Source organism: Syngnathoides biaculeatus, chromosome 14 (assembly GCF_019802595.1).
Source record: "Syngnathoides biaculeatus isolate LvHL_M chromosome 14, ASM1980259v1, whole genome shotgun sequence".
Taxonomy (NCBI): domain Eukaryota; kingdom Metazoa; phylum Chordata; class Actinopteri; order Syngnathiformes; family Syngnathidae; genus Syngnathoides; species Syngnathoides biaculeatus.
In genome coordinates, this window is record NC_084653.1 from 4,490,947 (window position 1) to 4,518,712 (window position 27,766).

The 27,766-nt window shown below is 40.9% G+C and overlaps 1 protein-coding gene across 1 annotated transcript in view; it reads right to left on the minus strand.

Moving 5' to 3' along the window:
* Positions 1-27,766, minus strand: part of parp4 (poly (ADP-ribose) polymerase family, member 4) — a 117,355-nt gene that overhangs the window by 49,825 nt on the left and 39,764 nt on the right. The window contains 14 exon segments of the mRNA XM_061841226.1: positions 1,352-1,541; positions 1,631-1,768; positions 2,046-2,127; positions 3,768-3,814; positions 3,940-4,104; positions 4,197-4,283; positions 8,103-8,234; positions 8,337-8,491; positions 9,084-9,223; positions 15,607-15,609; positions 16,696-16,878; positions 17,028-17,126; positions 23,337-23,468; positions 27,491-27,642. Coding sequence (XP_061697210.1) covers positions 1,352-1,541; positions 1,631-1,768; positions 2,046-2,127; positions 3,768-3,814; positions 3,940-4,104; positions 4,197-4,283; positions 8,103-8,234; positions 8,337-8,491; positions 9,084-9,223; positions 15,607-15,609; positions 16,696-16,878; positions 17,028-17,126; positions 23,337-23,468; positions 27,491-27,642 — 1,705 coding nt within the window.

The following is a 27,766-nucleotide window of genomic DNA, read 5'->3' on the forward strand; positions in this document are numbered from 1 at the left end:
AGGTCATTGACCAAGTCTTGGCGTGTAGTCCTCGGCTGATTCCTCACCTTTCTAAGGATCATTGAGACCCCACAAGGTGATATCTTGCATTGGACTCCACTGCGATTGAGACTGACCGTCATGTTGAGCTTCTTCCATTTTCTAATGATTGCTCCAACAGTGGACCTTTTTTCAACAAGCTGCTTGGCAATTTCTCCGTAGCCCTTTCCAGCCATGGGGAGTTGAACAGTTTTGTCTCTGGTGTCTTTGGTCTTGGCCATGTTACAAGTTTGAGTCTTAATGATTGTATGGTGTGGACAGGTGTCTTTATCCAGCTAACGACCAACACCAACCTCACACAGGTGCATCTGATTCAGCAAAAAACATGGAGTGGAGGTGGACTTTTAAAGACAGACAAACAGGTCTTTGAGGGTCAGAATTCTCGCTGATAAACAGGTATTGAAATACTTATTTGCAGCTGTATCACACAAATCATTAAAAAAAAATCATACATTGTGATTTCTGGATTTTTCTTTTTAGATTATCTCTCTCAGAGTGGACATACACCTACGATGAAAATTTCAGAACCCTGCATGATTTCTAAGTGGGAGAACTTGCAATATGGCAGGGTGTTCAAATACTTATTTTCTTCACTGTAGTTCAGGGTGTACAGCCGTGATAGGCTCCAGCACTCCTGCGACCATTGTGCTTTGCGGCATTTTGGTGCGGCACTAACGACCTCCATAGTCCTAACCAGTCTGTTTCTTTGTTGGACAAGTCACACAACAACAGTTGTAAATGTGTACAGTGTACACATAAGGTGTACCACACTGTAAGGCACCCTGTCTAATGTGGTGCCTTGTCTATTTAGTAGAGAATTTAAGACTTTTACAATCCTGAAAAAAACATTAAAATACGGTAAATAAAAAAAAAAATCCAAACCAAAATCTGCGAATATGCTGGACCGCAAACGGTGAAACGGGAATGGGCGAGGGCACACTGTATCAGCCTGCAGATGACTATACAGTAGGTGTGATTTAGTGATCTCAAATTTGTTCTGAAACTGTGTAAGGCTTCAGGAAATAGCATAAATATATTCATTGTAATGTGCCTGTGTTTAATATACCTCCCTACTTCAAAGACTGACTGCATCTAGATTGGCATTCCAAATGAGAATGTGTTCTCAATTGCCTCAACAGGATTAAAAGGATAAAAAATATGAGACATTTAGATGAAGATTAGATGAAGTTCCTTCTCCAAGGGATACAAAGTTCCTGGGCTGGTTAGTGATGTGTTGTTGGCTCCAAAATCTTGACAGACTGAGCAGCAATAAATGAGAGGGGGTGTTGCACTAAAATAAAGCAATACTGACCTGTGCCAAACAAGACGATGTTGATTTTAAGGTCACCCTTGAGGATTTTAATGGCATGCTGGGCAATCTTCTGTGCCCAGAGAAGAGGCTCTCCACGCATGGACTCAGAAGTGTCCAGCAAAATGACAACTTCATTGGCTCCAGAACTGGGTTTCATCTCAAAGTTAGGGTAAAAAACTAACATGCAGGCCTACGAGATAGACAATGATGTCATCAAAAATGAATTCCAGGATCGAAGCTGCAGATGAAGGCTCACACACTGACCCCCAGCTATCAGACCTGGCTGTCCTTGTTAGGGTGTCTTTCCACCCACATCCTGGGAAGATTAACTTCTGACAGGGTGACTGATAGCTGGAACCCTTCTGGAGTCATGACCTGCCCTGGCAGCACACTCACCACTGCCTTGCAGTTGGTCCTCTGCGGGATAACATTCATTACGTTTAAAATTATGATCAGAGAGAGGAAAATGATCAGCGCTGTCATGGCATTGTGATGATCTGTGGTGTTGAAAGGCATTTGTGTAAGTTCTTTAAGCTCTGCAGTTCATAGGTTTAAATGTGAACTAAAATAAGAAAATTCTTTGAAAAATACAAAAGGAAACAACTGTACATTTCTAATGAAGCTGCATGTTCTAAAGACAAGAAAAGTAGTTTGTTAAAATTCAATAACAATAAATGAAGGTTACGTGACAAACCTTGATCTTAACTTGGTGTGTGATACATTGCAGGCTGCTGATCTGATATGGCATCTCAATGGACATGTCAAGGTTGAACTCTCTGATGGGGATCAATGACTGTGTTAGCACACACTCTACACATAGTATAAGCACAACTATAGCAGTCAATTTTTACTGGTACGCTAATGTCACATGCCAAAACAATGGTGATGTATGAGGCAATTTCGATGCCCAGTGAATCTCAAAGCGTGGTACTGGTGCCACTAGTGCAGGGTCTCTTTCGCGGTATGTGAAAGAGTTACTACCAAACTACAGTTGCGGTTGTCGTTTTAGTATAATCAATTTGCATTTAAGATTTTGGGACTTCATTTACTTAGTTTTCATTCAGATACAGTTTTTGGTTAAATTCTACATGCAGAACATTTTAATTCATTTCTTTTTAATTTGTGATGTGCAACTGCAGAACTGTTCATGTTACAGTGGCTTAAAATATTAAATATGCCATTCAAGACTAAATCCTTTGTCTCATTTGTGATGGCCTACTACACAATTCTTAAAGTGCCTTGTGCAAGTATTCGGCCCCATTGAACTTTTCAACCTTTCCCCACATTTCAACATAAAGATTGAAAATGTTAGTCAAGAATCAACAAGTGGGTCACAATTGTGAAGTGGAACAAAATTTATTGGATATTTTATACTTTTTTAACAAATGAAAAACTGAAAAGTGGGGTATACAATATTACTCGCCCCCTTTACTTTTAGTGCAGCAAACTCACTCCAGAAGTTTAGTGAGGTCCTCTGAATGATCCAATGTTGACTGATGATGATAAATAGAATCCACCTGTGTTTAATCAAGTCTCCGTATAACTGCACCTGCTCTGTGATAGTCTCGGGGTTCTGTTTAAAGTGTAGAAAGGATCATGAAGACCAAGGAACACACCAGGCAGGTCCGAGATACTGTTGTGGAGAAGTTTAAAGCCGGATTTGGATACAAAAACATTTCCCATGCTTAAAACATCTCAAGAAGCACTGTCCAAGCAATCATATTGAAATGGAAGGAGTATCAGACCTCTGCAAATCTACCAAGACCTGGCCATCCCTCTCAACTTTCACCTCGAACAAGGAGAAGACTGATCAGAGATGGACCCAAGAGGCCCATGATCACCCTGGATGAACTGCAGAGATCTACAGCTGAGGTGGGAGAGTCTGTCCATAGGAGAACAATCAAAATTGAATTATATATCTTTATGTTTGAAGCCTGAATAATGGCGAAAGGTTGAAAAGTTCAAGGGGGCCGAATACTTTCACAAGGTACTGTATTTAATACAAGCACTTTTTAACTGTATTTGATGTAAAATACAGTATTTGACAACCACTATTTTAGGTGATCAGAAACTTCAAGATTGATTTGTGAAAAAAAGCACAATAAAGATGGTGACTCGAGGAAACATATGGTAGGAGTGAAAAGGGTATCTGCATGTTTAAGATTTAAGAACATTTTTAGGCCACGTCCATCAAATGGGAAAATATGGGTTCTTTCAGACTTTTTTAAACTCTAAATTCTACTTTATTGAACTAACTAACCACCAGTATTAACAAATGAAAAAAAGGTTTTTATTTAAATGTTTGAGTGGGGACTAATTATGGGAAAAAACAATTAGAATTTGTTTTTCAAGAAATCCATCTTTTTTCATTTATTGAAATAAAAATTTATAGTCAAAGATCTACTTCAAAGCAAACCTTGTACTTGTTGCATTATCCGTCACACATACTTTGTCCACAGTCACCTGTTGAAAGCACAAAAACCTTCTGAGGCTACCAGAAACTTAATTTAAAAAAAATATTTTCTTCTAAAAAATAAATGAAAAAGGCACAGTAGTTTCTCTTTGAATCCTTGCCAGGCCCATCTTACCTGCGTAGTCTGGTTGAAGGCTGCATTTTCCTGCCATGGTGCAACACTACCAGGCAGGGTGAAAAAAACACTCCCATCCTTGACGATGAGCTCAGACACAAAGGTCACTTTAATGAGTACACTGGCGCCTGCTGGCAGGTTGCCCACATTGATGGTGAAAACGTCCTGCAGGGAAGTGTGCAGAGATTAAAATGCAAATGACATCAACTCTAATGTATCCTTCAGAGTGGGGATGTCTGTGTGTGATGTGTGCATACTGGTGCATCCTGGTCCATGAGGTAGGCTCCATGGCCCTTCTCTATAGCCCGCTTGTACTCCTTATGAGCCTGCTCCTTCTCCTTCACCTGATATTCAAGGACATGCAGGGAAGCTGGCTTGAAAAATACCACACAAGGCTGGATATACACTGAACCCTCAATTCTGTATTTTTACCTATAGCTGATGTTTGTCAAAAAGATTGTCAAATCTGTGTGATGCATGTGTGGATTTTTTCTTATTTTCGCTTTAGGTGGCTTTTATGTCATACCCTTTCAAACGTTAGCCTGCCATGCAGAGCTTAGTTAAGGACTAAGATTCCTCTGCCATTTTGCTTTTTCTTTGTCTTTTTTGTAGCATTCATCCATTATCTGGGCCACTATTCACAATAGTCACGGGTGTGCTGGACCCTATCCCAGTTCTCTTCGGGCAGGAGGCGGGGTACACCCTAAACTGGTCGCCAACCAATCATAGGGCATATGGAAATAAACAACCATTCGTACTCTAAATACATGTTAATGCATATTTTTGAGATGTGGGAGGAAACTGGAGTGCCTGGTAAAAAAAAACACGCAGGCAAGGGGAGAACATTCAAACTCCACACAGGCAGGGCAGGGATTTACACCCCGGTCCCCAGAACTGTGAGGCAGATGCCCTAACCAGTCGTCCACTGTGTTGTCCTTTTTGATGTAAAACTTATTTCAAAAGATGGATTAGTCTCAACACGTTTTTAAGAGAATTACGTAAGCAAAGTAGGAAGTGAAACCAAAACTGACACACACACACACACACACACACACACACACACACACACACACACACACACACACACACACACACACACACACACAAAAAGACACGTTTCATTACATGTTTTCAAAGTACTGTATTTGGACGACCATAAGGTGCACTTAAAAGGCTTAAATTTGAAGTAACATTGGCTTAGTGCTACGTATCTAAGTGAAATGATACAAATTAAGTTCAGCAAAAATGAAAGAAAAACAAAGTTGTTCCCATTAAAGGACCACTTTGTCGGAAAGGAATAGGAGCACGCATTAAAAGTTAGTAGATGAGTGTTCAGTGTTTCGTTATCCTCAGGTTTCACAAAGAAAAATATTATCGAAATGACTTACTCGCTCAGACATTTCAATGAGCCCGGCTGGAAAACTGACAGGCGATCAGTGTTTGCCACGCCTGCAGTGCTTGCTGTTCTGGTCCCCCATTGCTCGTGGATACGTTTCACCAAACAGAGAACATGCACTATCTGACATTTTGTGGCCGATTTTTGTTAAAAAATAACTATAAACAAACAAAACAAAAATACTACAATGTACAATGTTCAAGCCTGTGAGTTTTGAGCCAGAATACACACATGCAGAATTTGACGTGTTGGAGAGGGGGCGTGGCACTGATGACGAACAATAATCCCATTCCATTAAACAAAACTTTTTTTACCCCAAGATCCACATTTCAAGCAGCCAGCCTCTTGCGATTGACTGGCAGCCGGAGTGGTGGACAGTGCACGCATGCTGGGAAGTGTTGTGTGCTAAGAGCCAAAAAAGTAAGTATAACAGCAAGTCGATGCTCCGTGTTATTACTACTCCTGCCATTGAGCAAACAAAACAAAAATAAAAATGTACAATGTTCAAGCGTTTGAGCAAGAATACACACAGGCGGAACTTGACGTGTTGGAGAGGGGGCATGACGCTGATGGAGAGGCATAACATGGACCTCGGAGATCTTCCAAACAGGCTCGTTTCGAAAAACTGGGGTTCGTGTTCTCTTTGTGACCTAATGCCAACTGTGGCAGAATGCCAGTGTTGTCGTGAGTTTGAAAAGGTAAAAAAAAAAAAAAAAAAAAAATGGAGCACTTCAGAATGAACTTGGATCACGATCAACTTGTCTGCATAACATAGATACTAGATATATACAGAGTTGCTTGTTTGGATGGTTTGGAAGACCAGTTACATATTAATTTACTTATGATTCATGACAGTTTGATGAAAAGACCACTTGTACATCCAATGGAAAATCGGTGAGTAACTATTTTTAACGGCCTTGGAATCCTATGTGAATGCTATGTGAGCTATATGAATGCTATGGGCTATGTCCAAAGTTTATAAAAAATGCGAGCGTTTATTTTCTGAGTACGGCATAGGCCTATCTAATGTTTTTTTTTTTTTATATCTGGAATATAAGATGCAAAAAAAAAAAAAAGGACTTCCCTAAAGTGATTACACGTATACTGTATATCCATCCATTTTCTTAGCCGCACGAGGGTTGCGGGAGTGCTGGAGCCCACCCAGCTGTCAATGGGAAGCAGGCAGGTTACACACACGCAGACACGGGGAGAGCATGCAAACTCCACACACACACAGAGGATTGAACCCGGGTTCTCATTACTGTGAGGCCAACGCTTTACAGCTGCGCCACCGTGCTGCCTCATAAAGTATGTTGTTGCTTATACAGTCCCAGCACGAGAGGCTATAGCTAAGCGGCTAATAACCAGTAATGGTTAGATGCGTGCAAATTTCTCCGGCTGATGAACGAGCCTCAACTGTGACAGCTTTATCCTGTCAGGTTGACCCCATGGGAGGTTAAACGACGACACATTTGGGTGTGTCTTCTCAGTTTTGTTGCAGTTTGGTGCCGAACACGTCGTCATTTTGACTTAACTCGAACGAATGGTCTCTAACGCTAAGCACTGGCGACATTAGGGGCGGGGTCATGGACGTTTCTTCCAGGTCTGGCTGTGAAAGCTGAGACATTTCCAGATATTGCTTGGATTTAAAAAATGTTTATTTTCCATTTTTTTCAATTAATGTCCAAAATATATGTAATAATAATATTACTTTACAATGGGGGGTTTATTGTACATATAAATTTTGGGGAGAGTCTTCCTTTAACTTCAGACATAAAGTGTAAAGAAGAGAGCGAAAGTGACTGAGAAACCACCTCATCTGCCTTCTCCACCCTCCACCTCCGCCAGTATGTTCTGTCACAAAAGTCGTCTCATTTCCAAGGTAAGTACACTTTATAAAAGCAGTTCCTTCCTTTCCATTTTTTATGTTTTTATACAATACAATACAATACAATATTTCTTGTCTAAAAAAGATGTGGAAAATAAAAAATGGGGTGGCATTTTGGGGGCTGGAATGGATTAATGGCATTTACATTAATTTCAATGGGGAAATCCACTTTGAGATAAGAGCACATTGAGCTAAAGTACAGTCATTGGACAAATTAAACTCATATCTCAAGGCACCACTGTACTTACATGCCACTGTTTTATGTCCGTTTTGTTGGTTTGTCACTGACAAACCTATTCTTAGAGATGTAAGAAGGTTAAGGACGTGCCTTATGAAAGAGCAGAAAAAAGATTTGAGATTTTTTTTCTAAAAGGTTCATCCATCATTTGCTATGCTACTTGTATTCATTCTAGTTGTGGGAATACACACTCTATCCCAGGTCATTTTATCAATAAAGTTCAGATTTATATTCATACCACTTACTCATTCTAAAGCCAAAGCTTGTGATTAGCTCTCAATGGTCACGTGCCATTCTTTTATAAGATCAATATTTTTTTCCAAATATGACCTTGAAGTGCCACTCTGTTGTGGAATTTGTTTGATTTATTGAAAAAAAAATACTTTTTGAACACATGAAACAACGTAGAGTTTTGAACACTTTCATTTATAATTTTGTTTTTTAGTACAGATAACTACAGCCTCTATTTGAGAAAATGTAATTTGAGCTTTACCAAGGATTTGCATTTTTTCCTGCTTAGACTGCCAGGAATTTGGCCATATGGGAGAAAAAGATGAGATTTGGGTCATTTGATGACATGTAAATCGAACCTTAGCTTATCACTGTTTCTTGAACTAAAAGGACATTTTGAGGTAATGTACCTGTCCCACCACATGTTTCCCATTAATGAAGGCCTCAAAACCACACACGGCTGCGTAATCATCCAAAGGGAAGACATACTTGGCCTCAATGGCTACATCGCTCCGATTGGTGTACTTTTGGAAGATGATAACCTACGAAAAGATAAAGGCATAAATATAAAAATGTTTGTCTTCTTGGATGCTGCAACTTGAAGACATATAAGTAAAGTCACTGAAGGGAAAAATTGCTCCTACATGAGAGAGCAAATCCATCAACTTGCACTTTACATGCACGGCCAGCAGGGGAAGCTGCTGGCCTGCGTTGTCCAGCAGTCCTCCAGTCACGTTGTCCAATGGGTTCTTTATGCTTCCAATGTCATCATCATCATTATCATCATCAGGAAAGAATACTGAGAAAAAACACATATAGAGCACACACTTATTATCACATCATGATGTCATTATCTCCCCTCATGAGTGTTATAGGCAGTGCCGTCATGTTTAAATGCCTCTACAAAGATCAACTTACAGCAGTTATCTTACAAAAAGAAGCCATTCTAATCCATTGCATTCCTTTGAAATGAATGATAAATACTTCCCATGCAGTTCAAAGATGGGCGCTTGCTTCTTTCAGTTACTGTACTAAAAACTTGTGCTCAGCTACTTTGCCAACTGATCCTGAGAGGAAACTCTTGGCGAAAGAAGTTTTAGTGTCAATTAGGAGCGACGCTACAAGAGGAAGCTTTGTGAACGCGACCCCTGAGGTTCTTTAATGTGAAATTACTTCTGAATTTTGATTTATTTATTTTAAGTGTCGGTGGTTTAAATAGAACTCGCAATGAACGGCATCTTGTGGAGATGACAGCTTAAGATATACATTTTTAAAGAAAAGACACTTGAGTGTGACCTAACACTGACTCCCTAAATTAATAGGGAAAAAAAACAGCTTAACTATTTCTATTAACACCAATGTCTTGCGCGCAAGTGCTGTGTAGTGCTCACCTAAGTCAGCAGGGGGCATACAAGATTCAGTAGAGGAGTCAACAGCTGGACTGAAGACTTTCAGTTGGTCTCCATCGATGCTGAACCGTACAACATATTTCAGCTTGACCTGCTCTGGACTGTACACCACGTACTCATCACTCTGGAAAATATAGCGGTACAGAATTAGCTACAGCCACATTTGAACTGCAATCTTTCTTTCCAAGAAGACTTAAATAGAGAGATTGTGATAACTGAGAATAGGATTGTTTCTTACCGCAATCACCTAAGTTTAGCTACATTAATTACTGAGGAAAATATCATCCATCCTTCCATCTTCTATCTCACTTGCCCTTACCTGGGTGAGCTGGAGCCTATACCAGCTGAATTTGGGTCAGAGACAGGATAAAACTTCAAATGGTCGCCAGTAAATCAAAGGGTATGTAGACAAATACCATTCACGCAAACAATCACTCCTATGGATAATTGAGAATCTTCAAATCAACCTTAGAAAGAAGAAGTTGTTTTAGGAATATGGACGAAGCTGCAATAGAGCTCGAGCACCTATGTCACTGAAGTCACGTGACTGGCCATACTGTCGAGTAAGCAAAGCATTGCTCAATGCTAAGTCGGTTGGAGACGACAAGAAAATTCGTCTTATATCACGGCACCCGGAGTTTTGTCTGATACCGTTAAACATTTAGAAGGTGATAATCAACGAAAGTACATTGAAAAATGAGAGACACTTGACATAGAGGACCCATATTTAATGGCGAAGTCGACGTTTTTGCAGATAAGAAATTGGACTGTTAACCCGCTTCTACTTGTCTTGGACAACTTGATCTATACATGTATCTGGTGAGTAAGTCGTGGAGATTTACATGGAAGAGTTTGAAAGCGTAGAAAAGTCTGGACGCATACAAATACTTTGCTGCAGGATCAGCTCTCAAGAGATGGCTCGTGAACGCGGAAGTGTGTTCGGGCACACGTTCACCTTTTTCAATTTTTCAGCTCGTATTCAATACAAATACCAATATTTAAATAAATGACCCCTGGTTTTACACAAATTCGCATTCATTAACTATGATTGGAAAAATAAAAGAGGACAAGCGAGTCGGCTCCTCCGTAGCATTTGCCAAGAAGTATTTATAATGCCAAGTTGGCTCAATGCGTAACAGAGAAATGCGTAAAAAAAAAAAAAAAGACGGACTCGGCTCCTCCGTACATGAAGCGTGTTGCAGCCAAACGATAAACTTCGGTAAACCTCTCCGTGACAGTTTTTTTTCGTTTTTGAAATATGCATTGTTCTTTCTTTTATAAGTCCAAATCGTATTTAAAAAAAGAAATTAAACCGCTGGGATAGGCTTCGGCCCCCATACACGGAAGCATGTTGCGGCCACACGTTAACCTGCGTAAACGTCCGTGTGACCGCCGGTTTATTTTCTTTTTTTTTTTTAAATACGCAACTGGCTCATTTGAGAACAATGCATCTTAAAAGAAAAAAATCTGTCGGGGAGAGGCTTATCGAAGTTTAACGTGGCCGCAAAACGCTTCCGTGTACGTTGGCGATGACTCCCTTTATTTCTTTATTTTTAAACGCATTGTTCTCAAATGAGCCAACTTGGCATTATAAATAATTCTTGGGAATTTTAGATTGAGAAGAATAATTCCTTTTTTAAATTAAGTGCTCGCTACACAGTTGTGTGTATTTGGTTGGGGACCAACCATCACGTTTAATTGGCGAAATCCATCGATCTTTTCTGTTTTTCTGTTTTTTTTTCTGTGTTATTCTACAAGATGACCTCTTTGAATATCTGTCTTCTCTGTTGTAACAACCAACAGCACAACAAGTCTCGGACATTGTGAATATTCTGCTCTGGCTCAATGTCCCCCACACTGGCAGGACGAGCAGGTCTTTTTGACCAGCAATATGGCACCGTGAAAATAGTGACATCACGTGCACGAGCTCTATACCAGGAGAAACCCCATGCAGAAATAAGAAGAACATGCAAACTCCACATAGAAGGCTGGAGCTTAGCTTGAAACAATCAAACTCATAACTGTGACTTCAGTAATTTGAGCATTAACTTTAAAACAGCACTAGATGACAGGCAACACCATTGTGCTTCCACCTCCAGTATGTGTTGGTCACATGACCCATCATGTAAGTAGCTACTACGGGTATGAAGTATATAGTGAATTGTTTACTTGGTAGACGGTATAAATTTGGCCATAAGTAGAGACCTTGTCTGCACCAACCAATCGTGATAATGATCATAATAATCATCTGTAAGAGCTTCAACAATACTCGCACTCTTTGCTGTGGCAGATAAACTCACAACCCGCTGAATCACATAGCTCCAGAACTCCTAACAGCAGAAAAATGCAATCAAATTCCTTATTTTCATGAAAATATCCAATCCATCAAGTTAAATACCAACACAAATCAGCAAAATGATAACATGATACTATTTCTGAAGCAACCCGGGAAAAACTATATTACCATGTCAGAGTGTGATAGTTGACAGAAAAACCTGTACAGAAAACCAGCTGAACCAATCAACCAGTCTTTACTCAATACAATCTGACTTTTTATAAACTAATGCAAAGTCTGTGCTAGCTGATTTGCAGCAAATAAGTAATTGCTCACTTCAGTCAGTTTCAAACGCCTCTTAAAGTAGCTGCCATTTAGCCTCTTTTAAAAATTAGAACGCTGGACGCTTCCATGTTAGCAACCTATAGACCAGTGATTCCCAAACTTTTTTGCAGCTTCCCGCTTTTGGAGATGAAAATATTTTTTGCCCACCCCCCACCCCCTTCACTCCTCTCATAAAAGTGCTAAATATGAGGTTGAATACTGACTTGGGAATCAGAAACCTTGGTGTACTGATAGATTCAGACTAGACTTAATTACAAAAAAAAATTACAGATTACAAAACTACCTTCTACCAGCTGACGAACATATCCAGAATGAGGGCTTGTATGTGCCAGGCAGACGAGGAGAAGTTTATCCATGCATTTAGCCCAAGTAGACTCGACTATTGTAATGTTCTTCTGATTGGACTCCCCACAAAGAGCATGAAACAGCTGCAGCTCATACAGAATGTTGCAACTCAGGTTCTGACCAGAACAAATAGATCAGAGCGTATTGCTCCAAGTTTTAAATAAACAGGCTCCCATTAAGCTTTACAATATATTTAAAAGTTCTCCTACTGGTCTATAAATCACTAAATGGTTTAAGTCATGAATACATGAAATAAATTTTAATGTAATTTCAACCCAGTAGGGCTGTGAGCTCTACAGACTCAGGTCAACTAGTGATGCACATCTGTGCTTGGCCCCAAAAATCCGGATTGTGTAAAGCCTAGCAATGATGTCACAAAAAACAGAACAGGTGTTTAGGTTGTACAGTACAACAAATACAGTAGCTAAACCATAGCGCAGTGGAAAGTAACCTACCATGGATAATAAGGTAATTTAAAGGTCCCATAGTTACAGTGCCTTGTGAAAGAATTTTGCCCACTTGAACTTTTCGACCTTTCTCCACATTTTAGGCTTCAAACATAAAGATATGAAATATTTTTTTTGTCAAGAATAAACAACAAGTGGGACATAATCGTGAAGTGGAAGGAAATTTATTAGCTATTTTTTTACTTTTTTAACAAATAAAAAACTGAAAAGTGGAGCTTCCATTCCACCCTTTTCTATGCTGTTGACTGACTACACGATAACCTCTCATCTTCACAACGCCACCAAAGTGCTGTACTGATACAAAAGCTTTCTCCAAAGTGCCCAAGAAGAAGGGAAAGAGGACGATGATAATCATCAAAAAAGTAAAACTTTTGGATATGATCAAAGCTGGCAGAAGTTACATTTTTGTGGCACACCATTATGGCGTAAATAAATCCAAGGTGTGCTACATAAAATCTGTAAAACCACTTCAACAAATTTTAATAAGGAAGCGAAATGTGTCATGACTCTATGAAGTGATTGTTTGAATGGAAGCTGCGTTACCTTTGTGGGTAGCGGATTGCAGAAAAAACTGCCTTGTGACCATGATGAAGAGGCTGAACACAGTGCTGACGGTCCTCAAGCTGCAAGGAGGGATTCACTCCCTCGAGGACGAGGCTTTTCAGCAAGCAAAGGTTCGCTTGAAAAATTTCAAAACCGTTATGGTTTCAGAACCATGCTTCTGTATGGTGAGGCTTCCTTCGCCACCAATGCTACTTGCCGTTATGTGGAGGAAGAATTTGCACAAGAGTTCGATGAGAATATCGTACGAGCTGTCGAATTTAGTAATTGTGTTGACGGGGTTATGTCCTTGTACAGGGAAATTTTGAAGCAGAAGGCAAAACAAAGACAACACCATGTTTTCCTCAAAGACACAAACCTCAGCTACACGGCACTGTTGGATTAATTGTACATAAAAGTTCTCTCATAATTGCTCTCCTTTTGCTTTTAATGCTTGATGCTATGCGTTCTTAAACAATGTGATGCAATGAAGAGAGAGACATTGCATGGGACAGAGAGGACGTCACAACGGTGAGACGGAGGGGACGTCAAAGAGGTGCAGCGAGAACATTCTGCACTCTGTGGTCAATGGTGGAAGACATCACAAAGACTCACGTTTGCTTTATTTGTCACCAGCGCTTCGATTGCTTTGTTTATCGACTCACACTTGCTTTGTTTGTCACGGTTGCTTACGGTTGCCTTGTTTATCACGTTTGCTGTGTTTTTTACGTAGTGGACCACACTAAGGAAATAAAAAGGAGGATCTGTGGCGATGTTGCCAGAACGGGCAGGAGATTGTAACTGTACACATCCCCTACTCCTTGCGGGCAAAAGTTCCTCTTGTCTGTCTTCCTTGAATATTGTACTTTAAATGTCCTGGGTTCCATAAACCTGACAAGCACCTCCACCAGAAGATTATCTGAGTGAAGAATATTCATTATGTATGTATTGCAATGAAAATATTAATGTGAAGCACAAGATTTAACTAGACACTTGTACTGTTAAAAATGTTTGTCTCAAATATGCAAACTATAAATACGTACTGTACTGTTGACACATTTTAAACGTTTTGGTACCCACATACACACAAAAAAAAATCCTCATCTCAAAAGGTAAAAAACTCAGCTATTGACTATCCAACGCCAGGGCCTCCACCAGATGATTCGCTTGAGTGAAGAATGTACTGCAAAAAAAAAATTGTATTATTAAAGTGGGACCGTCATCCCTATGAACATTCTAAAATAGATATTGTAATGAAAAACACATATAACAGTATTCACTTCAATGTCTATACAAAAAAATAAATATGAGCGGATCATGCGTCCCTTGACATCCAAGTGGTCGCCATATTAGTCGCGTCCTCTGTCCTTGACGTCACTTCCGCCGTTGAAAATGTGCAGTGCCTGCTACTATGGAAGCCGAACAACAAAAATAAAAGGACAACACCACACAACCGAGTGAAGTTACCGGGGCAATATCCACTATTGTTTCGAGCCATATTCAGATGATATGCGATCATAGCCAACCGCATCCCCGTCCGATCCACTTCCGCGGCGGAGATGAGCCATCGCGGCTCATCGCAGCCGGCCGGTGTGGCTTATGACAGAGCAGAGCAGTGCTGCTTTAGGGGGGAGTTCACAGACGCCGCAGTACTGAGCAACACAGTCGAGCCAGGGCGCTTTATGCGCGCATGCGACTGAGTAACGCATTCTCGGCTGGGTTCTTCAGAGCCGCCCCCGTCGCAGAAGCTGTGACCGCCGGTGGCATATAATGAAGCCGAGGCATGCTGCTTTTAGAGGGTTGTTCACAGCCACCGCAGTACGCAATGAACACTATCGAGACGAGGCTGAGTGAGACATTGTTGGCTGGGCGACGCAAACATTTCATACGCGGATCTTTTGTTACGTTATGAGAGAGACGTGGTCCACCCCAAACTATTATTTTTTTTTAGTAGCTATATACACACCTACCTGTTATTTGGAACCTATGAAGCTCTCGTCCTCTGCACCCGTGCAATCCATTTTTCACAACGAACAAGGTCTCTTCAAATTCATGAAGGGTAATTCCATTCTCCCGAGTGTTCAAGCAATGTCCAGCAATGTAATGAGCCGGCATTTTGGCTAACATGAGTGAACAACGAGATACCTTCCCGGAGGTAAAACTAATGGAAACAAACGAGTCCACTCGGAGGCGCCGCTGTCCTTTACGTCACTTCCTGCTTTTCTCGAAAACAAATCCGTCGAGAGGATTTTCATGGCGGGAGTTACAAAAAGCTGTATACGTCAAGATCTTGTTTTGTGGTAAAAAAACACATGGGACCATATTGGCTGTGGGTTTTTCATAAATAATAGACCAAAAATCATCCATTTCATGACAATCCCATTTTAACTAGACACTTGTACTGTTGTATTTCTTTCTCAAGTATGCAAAACATGAGTACTGTACTGCTGATATATTTTAAGTATTCTGGTACCCCGACCTACATACACACATGCACACACACACACTCATGCACACAAAAAAAAAAAACAACTCCCTCTCTCAAAGCTAAAAAAACAACTCAGCTACATCGCCAGCATCTATCAGCAGTAGAGTCTCCGAGTGATGAATGGTAACTATACAGTAAGAAAATACAGTATCCGTTTTATAATTTGTATTAATATTATAAATTCACAATACCACCTATATTATATTTAAAAGGTTTTATAATTAAAGATTTAGCTAAATACCTCTTTTTGTCTCAAATATGCAAAGTACAAATATTGTTTATGTATTTTAAACGTGCTAGTACCCACATAAAGATACATCCCCGCTCTTGGCAGTTTATCACTTTTCGCAGGTGGTTATGGTCCCAATTAACCATGAAAAACGAGGAATACTGTATTGGATATTGAAGCCCATCTATTCTTTTTTTTTTTTTTTTTCGCACTGTAACCCCCAGAATGCGTGCCAATCATCTGGAGAGAGACAAAACTCTCACTATATGTATTTATATTTTATGATTGGTTTGAAAAATAAAAATGTATTTTTCACGTGAGTACATTTATACGTGTATACTTTTGTAGTTTTACTTCAGGGGATGGCTTCAGTACTTTTACCAGAGTGGTTTTTGGACAAATAGTACTTTTACGTACGTTTTAAGTAAGTACCGAATAACAGTTATTTTGGCATCGCTTAACATCCATCCATCGATTCATTTTCCAAGTTGCCTTACATCACAATGGTTGTGGGAGTGCTGGAACCTATCCCAGCTAACTTTGGGCGAATGGCAAACTACACCCTTAACTGGTCGTCATTGTTTATATATTTTCATTTACTGTATATCATGTTTTGGAATGTGAACAACTTGGATATAAGCCAGCATCACAGAATTATATTATATATTGCAGCTTTCACTGTACATTAAGTAAGACTGAGGTACCTGGATAGGTAATACTTTATCAGATGCCTGCAAATCCAGTGGGCTCTATTACAAGAGCTGTACCCCACAAATCTGCCAGTGCAATAATAATATGGTCGCAATCTGCCAGTACAATAATAATATGGTCGCAATATTGTTTTCATTAACACCGTCAAACGAACTGAACTAATTTATTCCCGTGTACAAAATTTTAGCCCTAACTCAAACTCAGAGTGATTTGTGGACGTGCGGCGGACAGCGTGCACACTGTTGTGTCCCTCAGGGGCCCGAGTTAATGTGGAGTCTCTCTGGTGAAGATCCAGGCAGCGTCCCAGGGCTACGTCACACACCAGCAGGAGCCGAGAGCCATCCGTAGTACTGGGCTTCGAGTACTTTAAGCAGGTGCTGTATGGAGGCCAAAGCATGACATGGAGAGTGAAGATGGCTTGTGATAGTAAAATAATGAAACAACGCTCAGCAGTTGAGCATTAAAGAACACCTACGGTATGTGAGGATATTCGACGTTAAAAACCATTTTTTCGATTCGTACTGACCTTATGCTATCGCTGAAATATATGCCATTTCCAAGACTCCCAGCATCTGTTCGTTCAATCCCATGATGCTCAACTCCAACACAAGGTAGCAGCAAACCACTAATGGTGAAGGTCAAACATATCAATTATTGGCTTCAAGAAACTGCTGCATGTGAAAATCGGCAAATAACAGACGTTACCCCCAAAATAGCTTTTCTATATTTTCACCCTGAAATCACCATACCACACTGTTGAAATCACATTCTAGACAAAAACATATGAAGAATAATTTACACATATATACAGTAGATTTGTTCAAAATAATAGCAGTCCAATGTGATTAAGCAGATTAATCCATGTTTTCAGTATAATCTTTATTGCTACATGTCAAACAAGTTCCCAGTAGGTGGAGTAGATTCTCAGAATACCAATAAGATTTAACACTTTAAGGCTGTGCAATTGGGCAATTTCTTGAAAGGGTTGTGTGCAAAGACGAGCTAACGCTAGCGACATCTAATGCTAGCGACGAGCTAACACTGGCGATGAGGAAAATTTCAACAAAGACCCTGAGGGTTTAGAGGATGCTGGACAAGTGGCCACAAACCTCAACTCCAACTTTCTTCACTCCTGACGTGTGAAACACCGCAGGGACATTGTGGTTTCAATCTCTTTTATCTCTATTTTTCTTCTAGCTTCATATGTGTTCGGACCCTTACTTTAACTTAGCCTAAGTAGTATGTCAATTGTGTACCTCGTATGTTGCCTTTGTTTATTTGATTGTCTTGATTGTCTATTTGACTATCTGTAGCCCTATGGGCGGCCCAAGCTAGTGCAATCTGTAGGCCAGTCTGGATAAATGCAGGGGGTTGCGTCAGGAAGGGCATCCGGCGTAAAACTTTCCCAAAAACATATATGTGGTTATCATATCAATCCCACACGGGATTGGTCGTGGGCCGGATTAAGAACGGCCGCCCCCAGCACCACTAACCTGCAGGGCGTCAGTGGAAATTCAGCTACTGTGGGTTGAAAACAAAGAAGAGGACGAAACTGGATTCGTTGGCCAAAGAAGAAGATAAGGCACAAAGCCTACAACTGAATGTAGGAACTTTGAATGTTGGACTATGACAGGAAAAAGTCAGGGGTTCGTTGACATGATGATTAGGAGAAGGGTTGATATATTGTGCATACAAGAGGCCAGGTGCAAAGGTAGTAAGGCTACAAGTTCAGGAGCAGGGTTTAAATTATTTTACCATGGAGTAGATGGGAAGAGGAATGGAGTAGGGGTCATTTTAAAGGAAGAGCTGGCTAAGAACATCTTGGAGGTGAAAAGAGTATCAGATAGAGTGATGGGGCTGAAATTTGAAATTGAGGGTGTTATCTATAATGTGATTAGCGGCTATGCCCTACAGGTAGGATGTGACTGAGAGTTGAAAGAGAAATTCTGGAAGGAACTAGATGAAGTAGTTCTGAGCATCCCAGACAGAGAGAGAGTTGTGATTGGTGCAGATTGTAATGGACATGTTGGTGAAGGAAACGGGGGCGATGAAGAAGTGATGGGTAACTACGGCATCCAGGAAAGGAACTTTGAGGGACTGATGGTGGTGGACTTTGCAAAAAGGATGGAAATGGCAGTAGTGAACACTTTTTTACAGAAATGGCAGGAACATATAGTGACCTACAAGAGCGGAGGTAGAAGCACGCAGCTGTATTATATTCTTTGCAGACAATGTAATCTGAAGGAGGTTACTGACTGTAAAGCAGTGGTAGAGGAGAGTGTAGCTCAACAACACAGAATGGTAGTGTGTCAGATGACTCTGGTGGTGGGTAGGAAAATTAAGAAGACAGATGTAGAGCAAATAACCAGGTGGTGGAAGCTGAGAAAGGAAGAATGTTGTGCGGCTTTCCGGAAAGGGGTGAGACAGGCTCTCGATGGACAGGAGGAGCTTCCGGAAGATTGGACTACAACAGCTAAGGTGATCACAGAGACAGGCAAGAGAGTACTTGGTGTGTCTTCTGGTTGGAAAGGGGAGGAGACCTGGTGTTGAAAGCCCAGAATACAGTAAATCATACGAGGAAAGAGATTAGCGAAGAAAAAGTGGGACAGTGAAAGGACTGAGGAATGGCGAAAGGAATATATTGAGATGCGACGTAGGGTAAAGGTAGAAGTGGCGAAGACTAAACGAGGCAAATTACAACATGTACAATGTAAAAGGATATGTACTTCTGGTCTTCAAACTGGTAGCAGCTTATACAGGAGGCTCTGACCTGCCCGATCGTAATTCAATAAATCCTGCTGATTATGGACTGAATGTTGTGAATACTCGACATGGGACGCTCTTGGCGACGTCTTCAGTGGACAAAAACCACCATCTGTACAACCTCACTACAAAAATTGGAGCCATATCATTCGCGTCGAAGCTGCTTGGCCTAAGTTAGCCTAGCTTAGACCGCGAACAACAAAAGCGTCTGTTTTCCAATATTTACTGAGGAAATCCTCAAACGCTAGTATCTACACGCCCTGCAAAACCTACATATCGTATACAACGAGGATAGTCAGTACTCATAAGAAGTTGGGCGAGTGGAAACGTCAACTTAACTTGCTTATTGGGCTAGTATTCTTATCTTAGCTTGATAACAACGAGACGTGTTTGTGATCAATTCGTGGATGTTGAAAAAACATCGAACGTGAGTAACTTCATAACTTGTACGACGAGGGCCGTGAGGACTTGTAGGAAATTTAACATGTTTTATCTTACTACATATTCGTACCCAAATTGGTGCCGTATCATTCGTGTTGAAGTTGCTAGTGTCACGTCCCATCGGAAACGAGAGTAGGACCCAAATGCAGGAACTCGGAAGACGCAAGGTAGTTCAAGAAGAGACGCGTTTATTATATGCAGAGGTAGGGGATCGAGCAGGCAGTCCGGTGCAGCAGCGGTAGTTGTGACGTCGGGCGAAGAGAGCAGATGAGCGGACAGGCAGGAGTCGGTACACAGGGGAACAATAAACGCAGGCAGAAGTATCAAAGGAGTCAGGCTTACAAGGTTGGTCGGAGAACGGACGAAGGTCGGTACACACAGGTTCAATCCAGGATACCGAAGCACACAAATGGGACATGAAGATCATACGAACTGGCCCCGGCCAGTTGTCATCACGGTCATATAAATCCATAGCGTAATCAGGCTGCATGAGGCGTTGGTGTGCACCTTCCAATCAGCGCAACCGCGGACACCCACCCAGCCCAGGCTGGAGCGGCAGGATCATGACAGCTAGGCCCAAGTTAGCTTAGCGTGCTAACAACATTACTTCCGTAGAGTTTACAATGATCATGGACTCAACCTTCAACTACTAGATTGAGGGCCATTGTGATTTGAAATCCCGTCCATCCACATTAGGTAGCATGTGAATTGTGTATTCTCATGTGGTGACTATTTGATTGCCTCTTCTTTTTGATTATCTGCAGCCCGTTGAACTGCATTTTGAAGGTTCAACAGGCTACAATTCACTGTCTGAAATTCACAGTCTAAATTCAATGTGAAGAAGGCAGGGTTACTTCAGGTCTTCTTAACACCGAACACTGAATTTTGACGATGAATTTCAGACGAGGAATTGTAGCTAGTTGAATTGCAGACAGCAAATTGTAGTCAGCTGAATCTCAGGAGACTGAAAATATTGCGTTTGAATTTTGAAGGTTATATTTTTTTACATGGTGAATTTGTTAACATTGAAAAGTTAAAATGAAATACAGCTATTGAAAATGTTCTCACCTTGAAATAATGTGAATTTTACAACATGAAATTTTCAGTGGCATTTTTAATTCAAATCCCGGTGACACATATTTACTATACTCCCATACCTGAGACACAAGGCAGAAAACGGAAGACGACCATCAAAATGGATCACAGAATAACCAGAATGGCAAAGGCTCAGCCATTGATCAGCTCCAGGATGATCTAAGACATTCTGGAGTTATCTGTAAGTACTGTGACAATGAGATGATGTCTGTGTGAAGCTCATTTATTTACAAGAATCCCCGGCAAAATCTATCTGTTAAAAAAAGGGATTACAAAAGAGGCTACAATTTGCTAAAGAACAAATCAACTGGCTTCAAGAGGAATGGAGGAACATTTTGTACACTGAAGAGAGTAAGAGAGTTTTTGGGTCCAGATTCCGCAGATATTTTGTGAGAAGACCTCCAAACTCTGAATTCAAGCCACAGTACACAGTGAAGACAGTGAAGCATGGTGGTGCAAGCATCACGATATGGGCGTGTTTCTCCTACTATGTTGTTGGGCCTATATATCGCATACCAGTGATCATGGATCAGTTTGTATATGTCAAAATACTTGAAGAGGTCATGTTGCCTGATGCTAAAGAGGACATGCCCTTGAAATGGGTGTTTCAACAAGACAATGACTCCAAGCACTCAAGTAAAACATGCAAAGTCTAGGTTCTAAACCAACAAACTTAATGGGATGGAGTGCCAGCCCATTACCAGACCTTAATCCAATCGAGAACCTGTGGGGTGACATCAAAAATGCTGTTTATGAAGCAAAACCAAGAAATGCAAATGAATTGTGGAATGTCGTAAAGAAATCTTGGGGTGGAATAACAGCTGAAAGGTGCCACAAGTTGGTTGACTACATGCCAAACAGATGAACTAAATATTAGATTAATGATTCAAAGGATTGATAAATCCTAGAAACGTTGTAAAGTCTACGGCAGACTTTTTGTTGTTACCTTTTTCAACAAATTGCCCAATTGCACTGCCTAAAGAATGTGCATATCAGATTTCCCCTCTCCAATCAAAGTTTTGCTCAAAGTATGCTGTTCTTCGGTCAGGGTGGCACATCGGGGTGCTGAGCCGGGCTGCTTTACGGCGTTCTCGTCGCTCGCGGCTGAGTGCGCCATCGTTGGCGGCGTTGTTTATCACTGCCACCGTCCGTGGCATTGTTCATCGCCGCTGCCGTAAGCGGCGTTGTTCATTGCCGACGGTGTTGAAGCCGTAAGATGAACACCGCCGCCGACGGCGTCGGCGATGAACAACACAGCCGACGATGCCGCACTCAGCCACGAGCCACAACAATGCTGTAAAGCAGCGCTGCGATGAGCCACCCCAGCACGGCGCTGCAAAGAGCCACCTCGGTGCCGTGATGAGCCACCCCGGCCGAAGCCGTGATCGGCTCATTGCTGACGGGCCGCGCCGTTGTTGTCGCTCACGGCTGAGTATGCTACATACTGTCATATCTTCTGGGAGTCTGTTGTGAGTTAGAAGTGATCCATATAACATCTAAAAATGCCTCAAAATGATAGGGTAATATTGCCCGGTTCATTTCACTTGATTGTGAGATGTTCTCTTCTTCGAAAAGAGCTTCCGTGTCAGAAGGGGCATCGGAAAAAAAAAAAATCTGAAAATGTTTGTGGTTCCTCTCCCATAACAGGTGCCACTACGTGTTTTCAATGGCGAATATTCCAGTGTGACATCTGCTATCTGCTAATGACGTTGCAGGCAATATGGCTACCACTTCAATGTCGAGTGAGACCTCTGCAACTTTGCGCATGGATGACACGCTCTCCGCTCATATTTATTTTTTCGTATAGACATTGAAGTGAATAATTTTATATGTAGTTTTTTTTTTTTTTACAATATCTATTTTAGAATGTTTATAGGCATGTCACTTAGACTTTAAGAGTGTTTATATCATGAATACTGGGTCTCGTTGGTTTTCTGAGAATCTACTGCACCTAGTGGTAACATTTTTGACATGTAGCAATCAAAAATACATTAAAAATGTGGATAAAATCGGGTTTGTAACATTGGACTGTTATTATTTTTAACAGTATTGTACATTCTGTAATCTGGTTCATTCTGGGCAGAAATAGAACAATGAAATGAATATGGATTTATATTCTTACATATAGCACAAATGACAAAATTTAATGAACCAATAAGCATTTGACAGATGGCCTGAAAAAGTGAGTAATATACAAATAATATGCAATTTGAAATCCATAAGAAGATAGGCCGACCATGATACAGTTTGAAAAGACTTCTATTGATGTTCACCTCAAAACTTTTTTTTTTTTTTAATTTTTTTTTAAATCAAAATTTGTGGAATGGGTGGAATTGTGGATCAGCTGGTAATAGTTCTGAGGACCCGGGTTCGATCCCGGCCGCGCCCATGTGGAGTTTGCATGTTCTCCTTGTGCCTGCGTGGGTTTTCTCTGGGCATTCCGGTTTCCTCCCACATCCCAAAAACATGCGACATTAATTGGAAACTCTAACTAGCCCCTAGTTGTGAGTGTGGCTATTTGAACACTTGAACTCACCGTGACAGAATTCCAACAAAGTTGCTGGCACTGGAGGAATGAAGGAGGGACTTTATGTTGCCCAGCTTGCTCTTCAAGGTCTGAAGTTCCACAGCTCTGCTGACACGCAGCACCTGATGGATGTGCATGGTGCTGAAAAAGCCAAATGGGGTAGAAATTTACTTCACAAGTGGCACTTATGAATGAAAAGTAAGCTTTTATCAGCCCACTGGGGATCAATCAAGCCTGAAGCAGACCCATGGGAGCTGTAGCTGAAAAGGTCTCTGTGGGGATGAAACGACAGAGTGTGTCTCCAAATACATGATCTAGTCATCGATTGAGTTTTGTCAGAACGGCTTCAAGTGCCATGTGATAAAGAAACTAGCTACAAAAAATGATTACATACAATAAGGTGGGACGAACAACTGCATACGCTTCACACAACTGACTTTTTGCTGAGCAACACTAACAGACTGGACAATCACAGCACAGACCATCACAGAGATGCAACTCTTTCCTGGTGGCACTCTGTTTATGCTATGATACATTTTATAGTTTTTTACGTCTTTTTGCTCTGTTAAAGGTAAATATGGTCACAGGCATTTCTATACTCAACGAACCCCAGGCAATGAGGAGCATGGAGGCTTCTGTTTTTTAAAAACAAAAGAAGCGCGATGGAAAAGTAAAGATAACTTAATCAATAACTGACAACTATAAATAAAAACAATTATACCGAAAGTACTGACCCTGACACTGATAGCAAACATCATACACTGTGTGTAATGTATTTATAAAATGTATATGTATATATATCTTCAAAATAAAGTGGAAAAAAACAGGTCAAAAAAATGAAAAGGAAGGCAAAAACAGAATTGTCTGTTTTTTGACATGTTTGATGGCAGAGATTCCAAAAATGTCTTCTAGGGTTTCCAGTTATGTCACTGATATGGTAAAAAAATCAGCCGTCTCTCAGGACATCAGTGCAATTGTTTTGTCTGATTGGGGCCTTGCCAGCTGTCTCTTCGGGCCCCCTTAAGCACAGGGAGAGAAAAAATGTACAGGTACCATCTACAGTGAAGAAAACAAGTATTTGACCATCGTGCTATATTGCAAGTTTTCCCACTTAGAAATGATGGAGGGGTCTGAAATTTTCATCGAAGGTCCATGTCCACTGTGAGAGAGATAATCTAAAAAGAAAAATCCAGAAATCACAATGTATGATTTTTTTTTAATGATTTATTTGTGTGATACAGGTGCAAATAAGTATTTGAACACCTGAGAAAACCAATGTTAATATTTGGGACAGTAGTATTTGTTTGGAATTACTGATGTCTAACGTTTCCTGTAGTTGTTCACCACATTTGAACACACACAAACACAGAGTTTCAGCTCCCTCCAAAGATTTTCTATTGGGTTTAGGTCTGGAGACTGGCTATGCCACACCAGAACCTAGATATGCTTCTGACGGAGCCACTCCTCAGTTTTCCTGGCTGTGTGCTTCGGCTAAATGTCATGTTGAAAGCCGCAGCCACGACCCGTCTTCAATGTTCTGACTGAGGGAAAGGTTGTTCCACAAAATCTCACAATACATGGCCGCGGTCATCCTCTCCTTAATACAGTGCAGGCTTTCTGTCCAATATACAGAACCCCGCCTCCATAGCATGACGCTACCACCCCCATGCTTCACAGTAGGGATGATGTTCTTGGGATGGGACTCATCATTCATCTTCCTCCAAACACGGTTAGTGGAATTATGACGACAAAGTTCCAATTTGGTGTCATGTGACCACAGAACTTTCTCCCGTGACTCCTTTGTATCATCCAAATAGTCATTGGCAAACGTAAGACGGACTTTGATATGTACTGGTTTAAGCAGGGGAACCTTCCATGCCATGCATTATTTCAAACCATGACGTCTTGGAAACGGCGGTCCCAACTTTTTTCAGGTCATTGAGCAAGTCCTGTCGTGTAGTCCTGGGCTGATTGCTCAACTTTCTAAGGATCATTACGACCCCACGAGGTGATATCTTGCATGTATTCCGATTGAGATTGAACGTCATTCTTTAGCTTCTTCCATTTTCTAATGATTGTTCTCACAGCTTTTTTCACCAAGCTGCTAGGCAATTTCTCCGTAGCCCTTTCCAGGTGTGTAGAGTTGTACAATTTTGTCTCTGGTGTCTTTGGACAGCTCTTTGGTCTTGGCCATGTTACAATTTTGAGTCTTACTGATTGTATGGGGTGGATAGGTGTCTTCATGGAGCTAACCACCTCACACAGGTGCATATGATATGATTTTAGGATAATACATGGAGTGGAGGTAGATTTTTAAAGGCGGACTAACAGGTCTTTGAGGGTCAGAGTTCTAGCTGATAGACAAGTGTTCAAATACTTATTTTCACATGTATCACACAAATAAATTGTTAAAAAAAATCATACACTGTTATTTCTGGATTTTTTTTTTCAGATTATCTCTCTCACAGTGGACCTGCACCTACGATGAAAATTTCAGACCCCTCCATGATTTCTAAGTGGGATAATTTGCAATATAGCAGTGTGTTCAAATACTTATTTTCTTCACTGTATATATTAAGAGCATTTTGTTGTAATTTATTGACCAAAATGCTATGGTGAGGCTTAGTAATTGCTGGTGGGGCTCGGAAGTTGTTTCTGGTTATAGTGGTCGACTGGTTTTGACCTTTGCTGTCATCTGTATGCAACTTAAAGCTCAACCAACATCCCTATATACATTTTAAAATAGATATTGTTATGAAAACTACATATAATATTATTCACTTCAATGTCTATATGAAAAAAAATTAGCGGAAACCGTGACATTCATTTGGAAAGTTGTGGAAGTCTCACTCGACATCCCAGTGGTAGCCATATTGCCTGCTACGTCATTTACAGCTGTTACACTGAGACAGTCTCCATAAAACATGCTGAGCCACCTGCTAAGGCAGATGAACAAGACAGTTTTTTGTATTTTTCCCCTTCTGAGACTGAACTCTTTTTTTGAAGAAGAAGAGAACATCTCAGAAGCAAGTGAAGTGACCGGGGCTACATTGCCTTATCATTTTGAGCCATATTCAAAGATATGCAAATCACGTCTAACTGACAACAGAGTCCTCGATAGACGGACGAGGAGGACAAGGAGCCCGATCAAATATTCAAAATGACTTGTGTATATAACGTACTCAGGAGGACCCATGCCGGGCGAAGTAACTAGTGCCCAGACACCAGTGGCAGGTGGGGGTGAGAGCTCCTTTCTCATCCCCGCATGCGACAAGGCTAACGCTGGGCCATCCACCGGCGGACGTCGAAGACACCGGCGTACTTTATGAAGTTATTATGACGCGGATCTTTTGTCACATTCTGAGATGAAGCATTACGTCGTCGTACACGGACGGAGCTTTTTATGATTGCTGCTTTTGGAGAAGTTGTTCGAGTTTGGTGAGTATAGGTCTAGTTAGCTGTTTAGCTCATGTTACATGCTACTATACTGTCTTTGTACTTCTATTTTATTGCTCTGTGTTGTATTATATTCTGTGTGTGATGAAATTGTCTGAAATGCAATACAAGTGCTTTGTTATATGTTGCCAGTTTGACCAAGGGGATTTATTCTAAATTCATACATAACAATTGCTATAAACTGTGAGACACATTAGTCCCCCACAACAATTTTTTTATTAGCTCTATACACACCTACCAATCATTTAGAACCCACAAAGCACTCGTCCTTTGCACCCGTGCAATCCATTTTTCACGACACACCAGGTGTTTTGGAAAAGTGTGAAGAGTGAATCCATCCTCCTGAGTGTTCCAGCAATACGACAAGCCGGCATTTTGGCTAACACAATGAAAAAAAGTATTTTTTTGCTGGTACAATAGGTACAAACCAATATAAACACTCGACCCTGCAACTGTATAAAATATGTCACTTTCTGGTTCTTCTCCAACACAAATGGCTCGAGAAGATTTTTGGGAGATGCAAAAATCCATGTACGACAACATCATGACGTGGTGAAAAAATGGATGGGCCCATTTCGGCTGCCTTTTTTAAATTAAAAACATACTAAAAATAATGGTTTACATGTCGGTAGACCTTAAAGCTTCTGTCTTGATTGGTTTTGCATGAATTCCTTTTACCTATAATATAATGGCTGTAATCTTCTTACCTCTCATGGAGCAGAGACAACACGTTATGGTATTCGCGGCAGCTGGGCTCAATAGTTTCAATGCTGCACCTCAGGGCACGAAACTTGCCAATGCAGGAAGGGGCAGGGCTTCTCAGAGTCATCTCACTCACGTTCAGGATGTCTCGAATCATCTAGACAAGGAGAAACAATTATTCTTTTGTCAGTCTTAGTGAGAGGTTCCTTTGTATGTCTGAGCGATAACTGCTTTTTGTCTTTCTGTAGAAGGAGGCATAAGTCATATGACTTCAAATATAA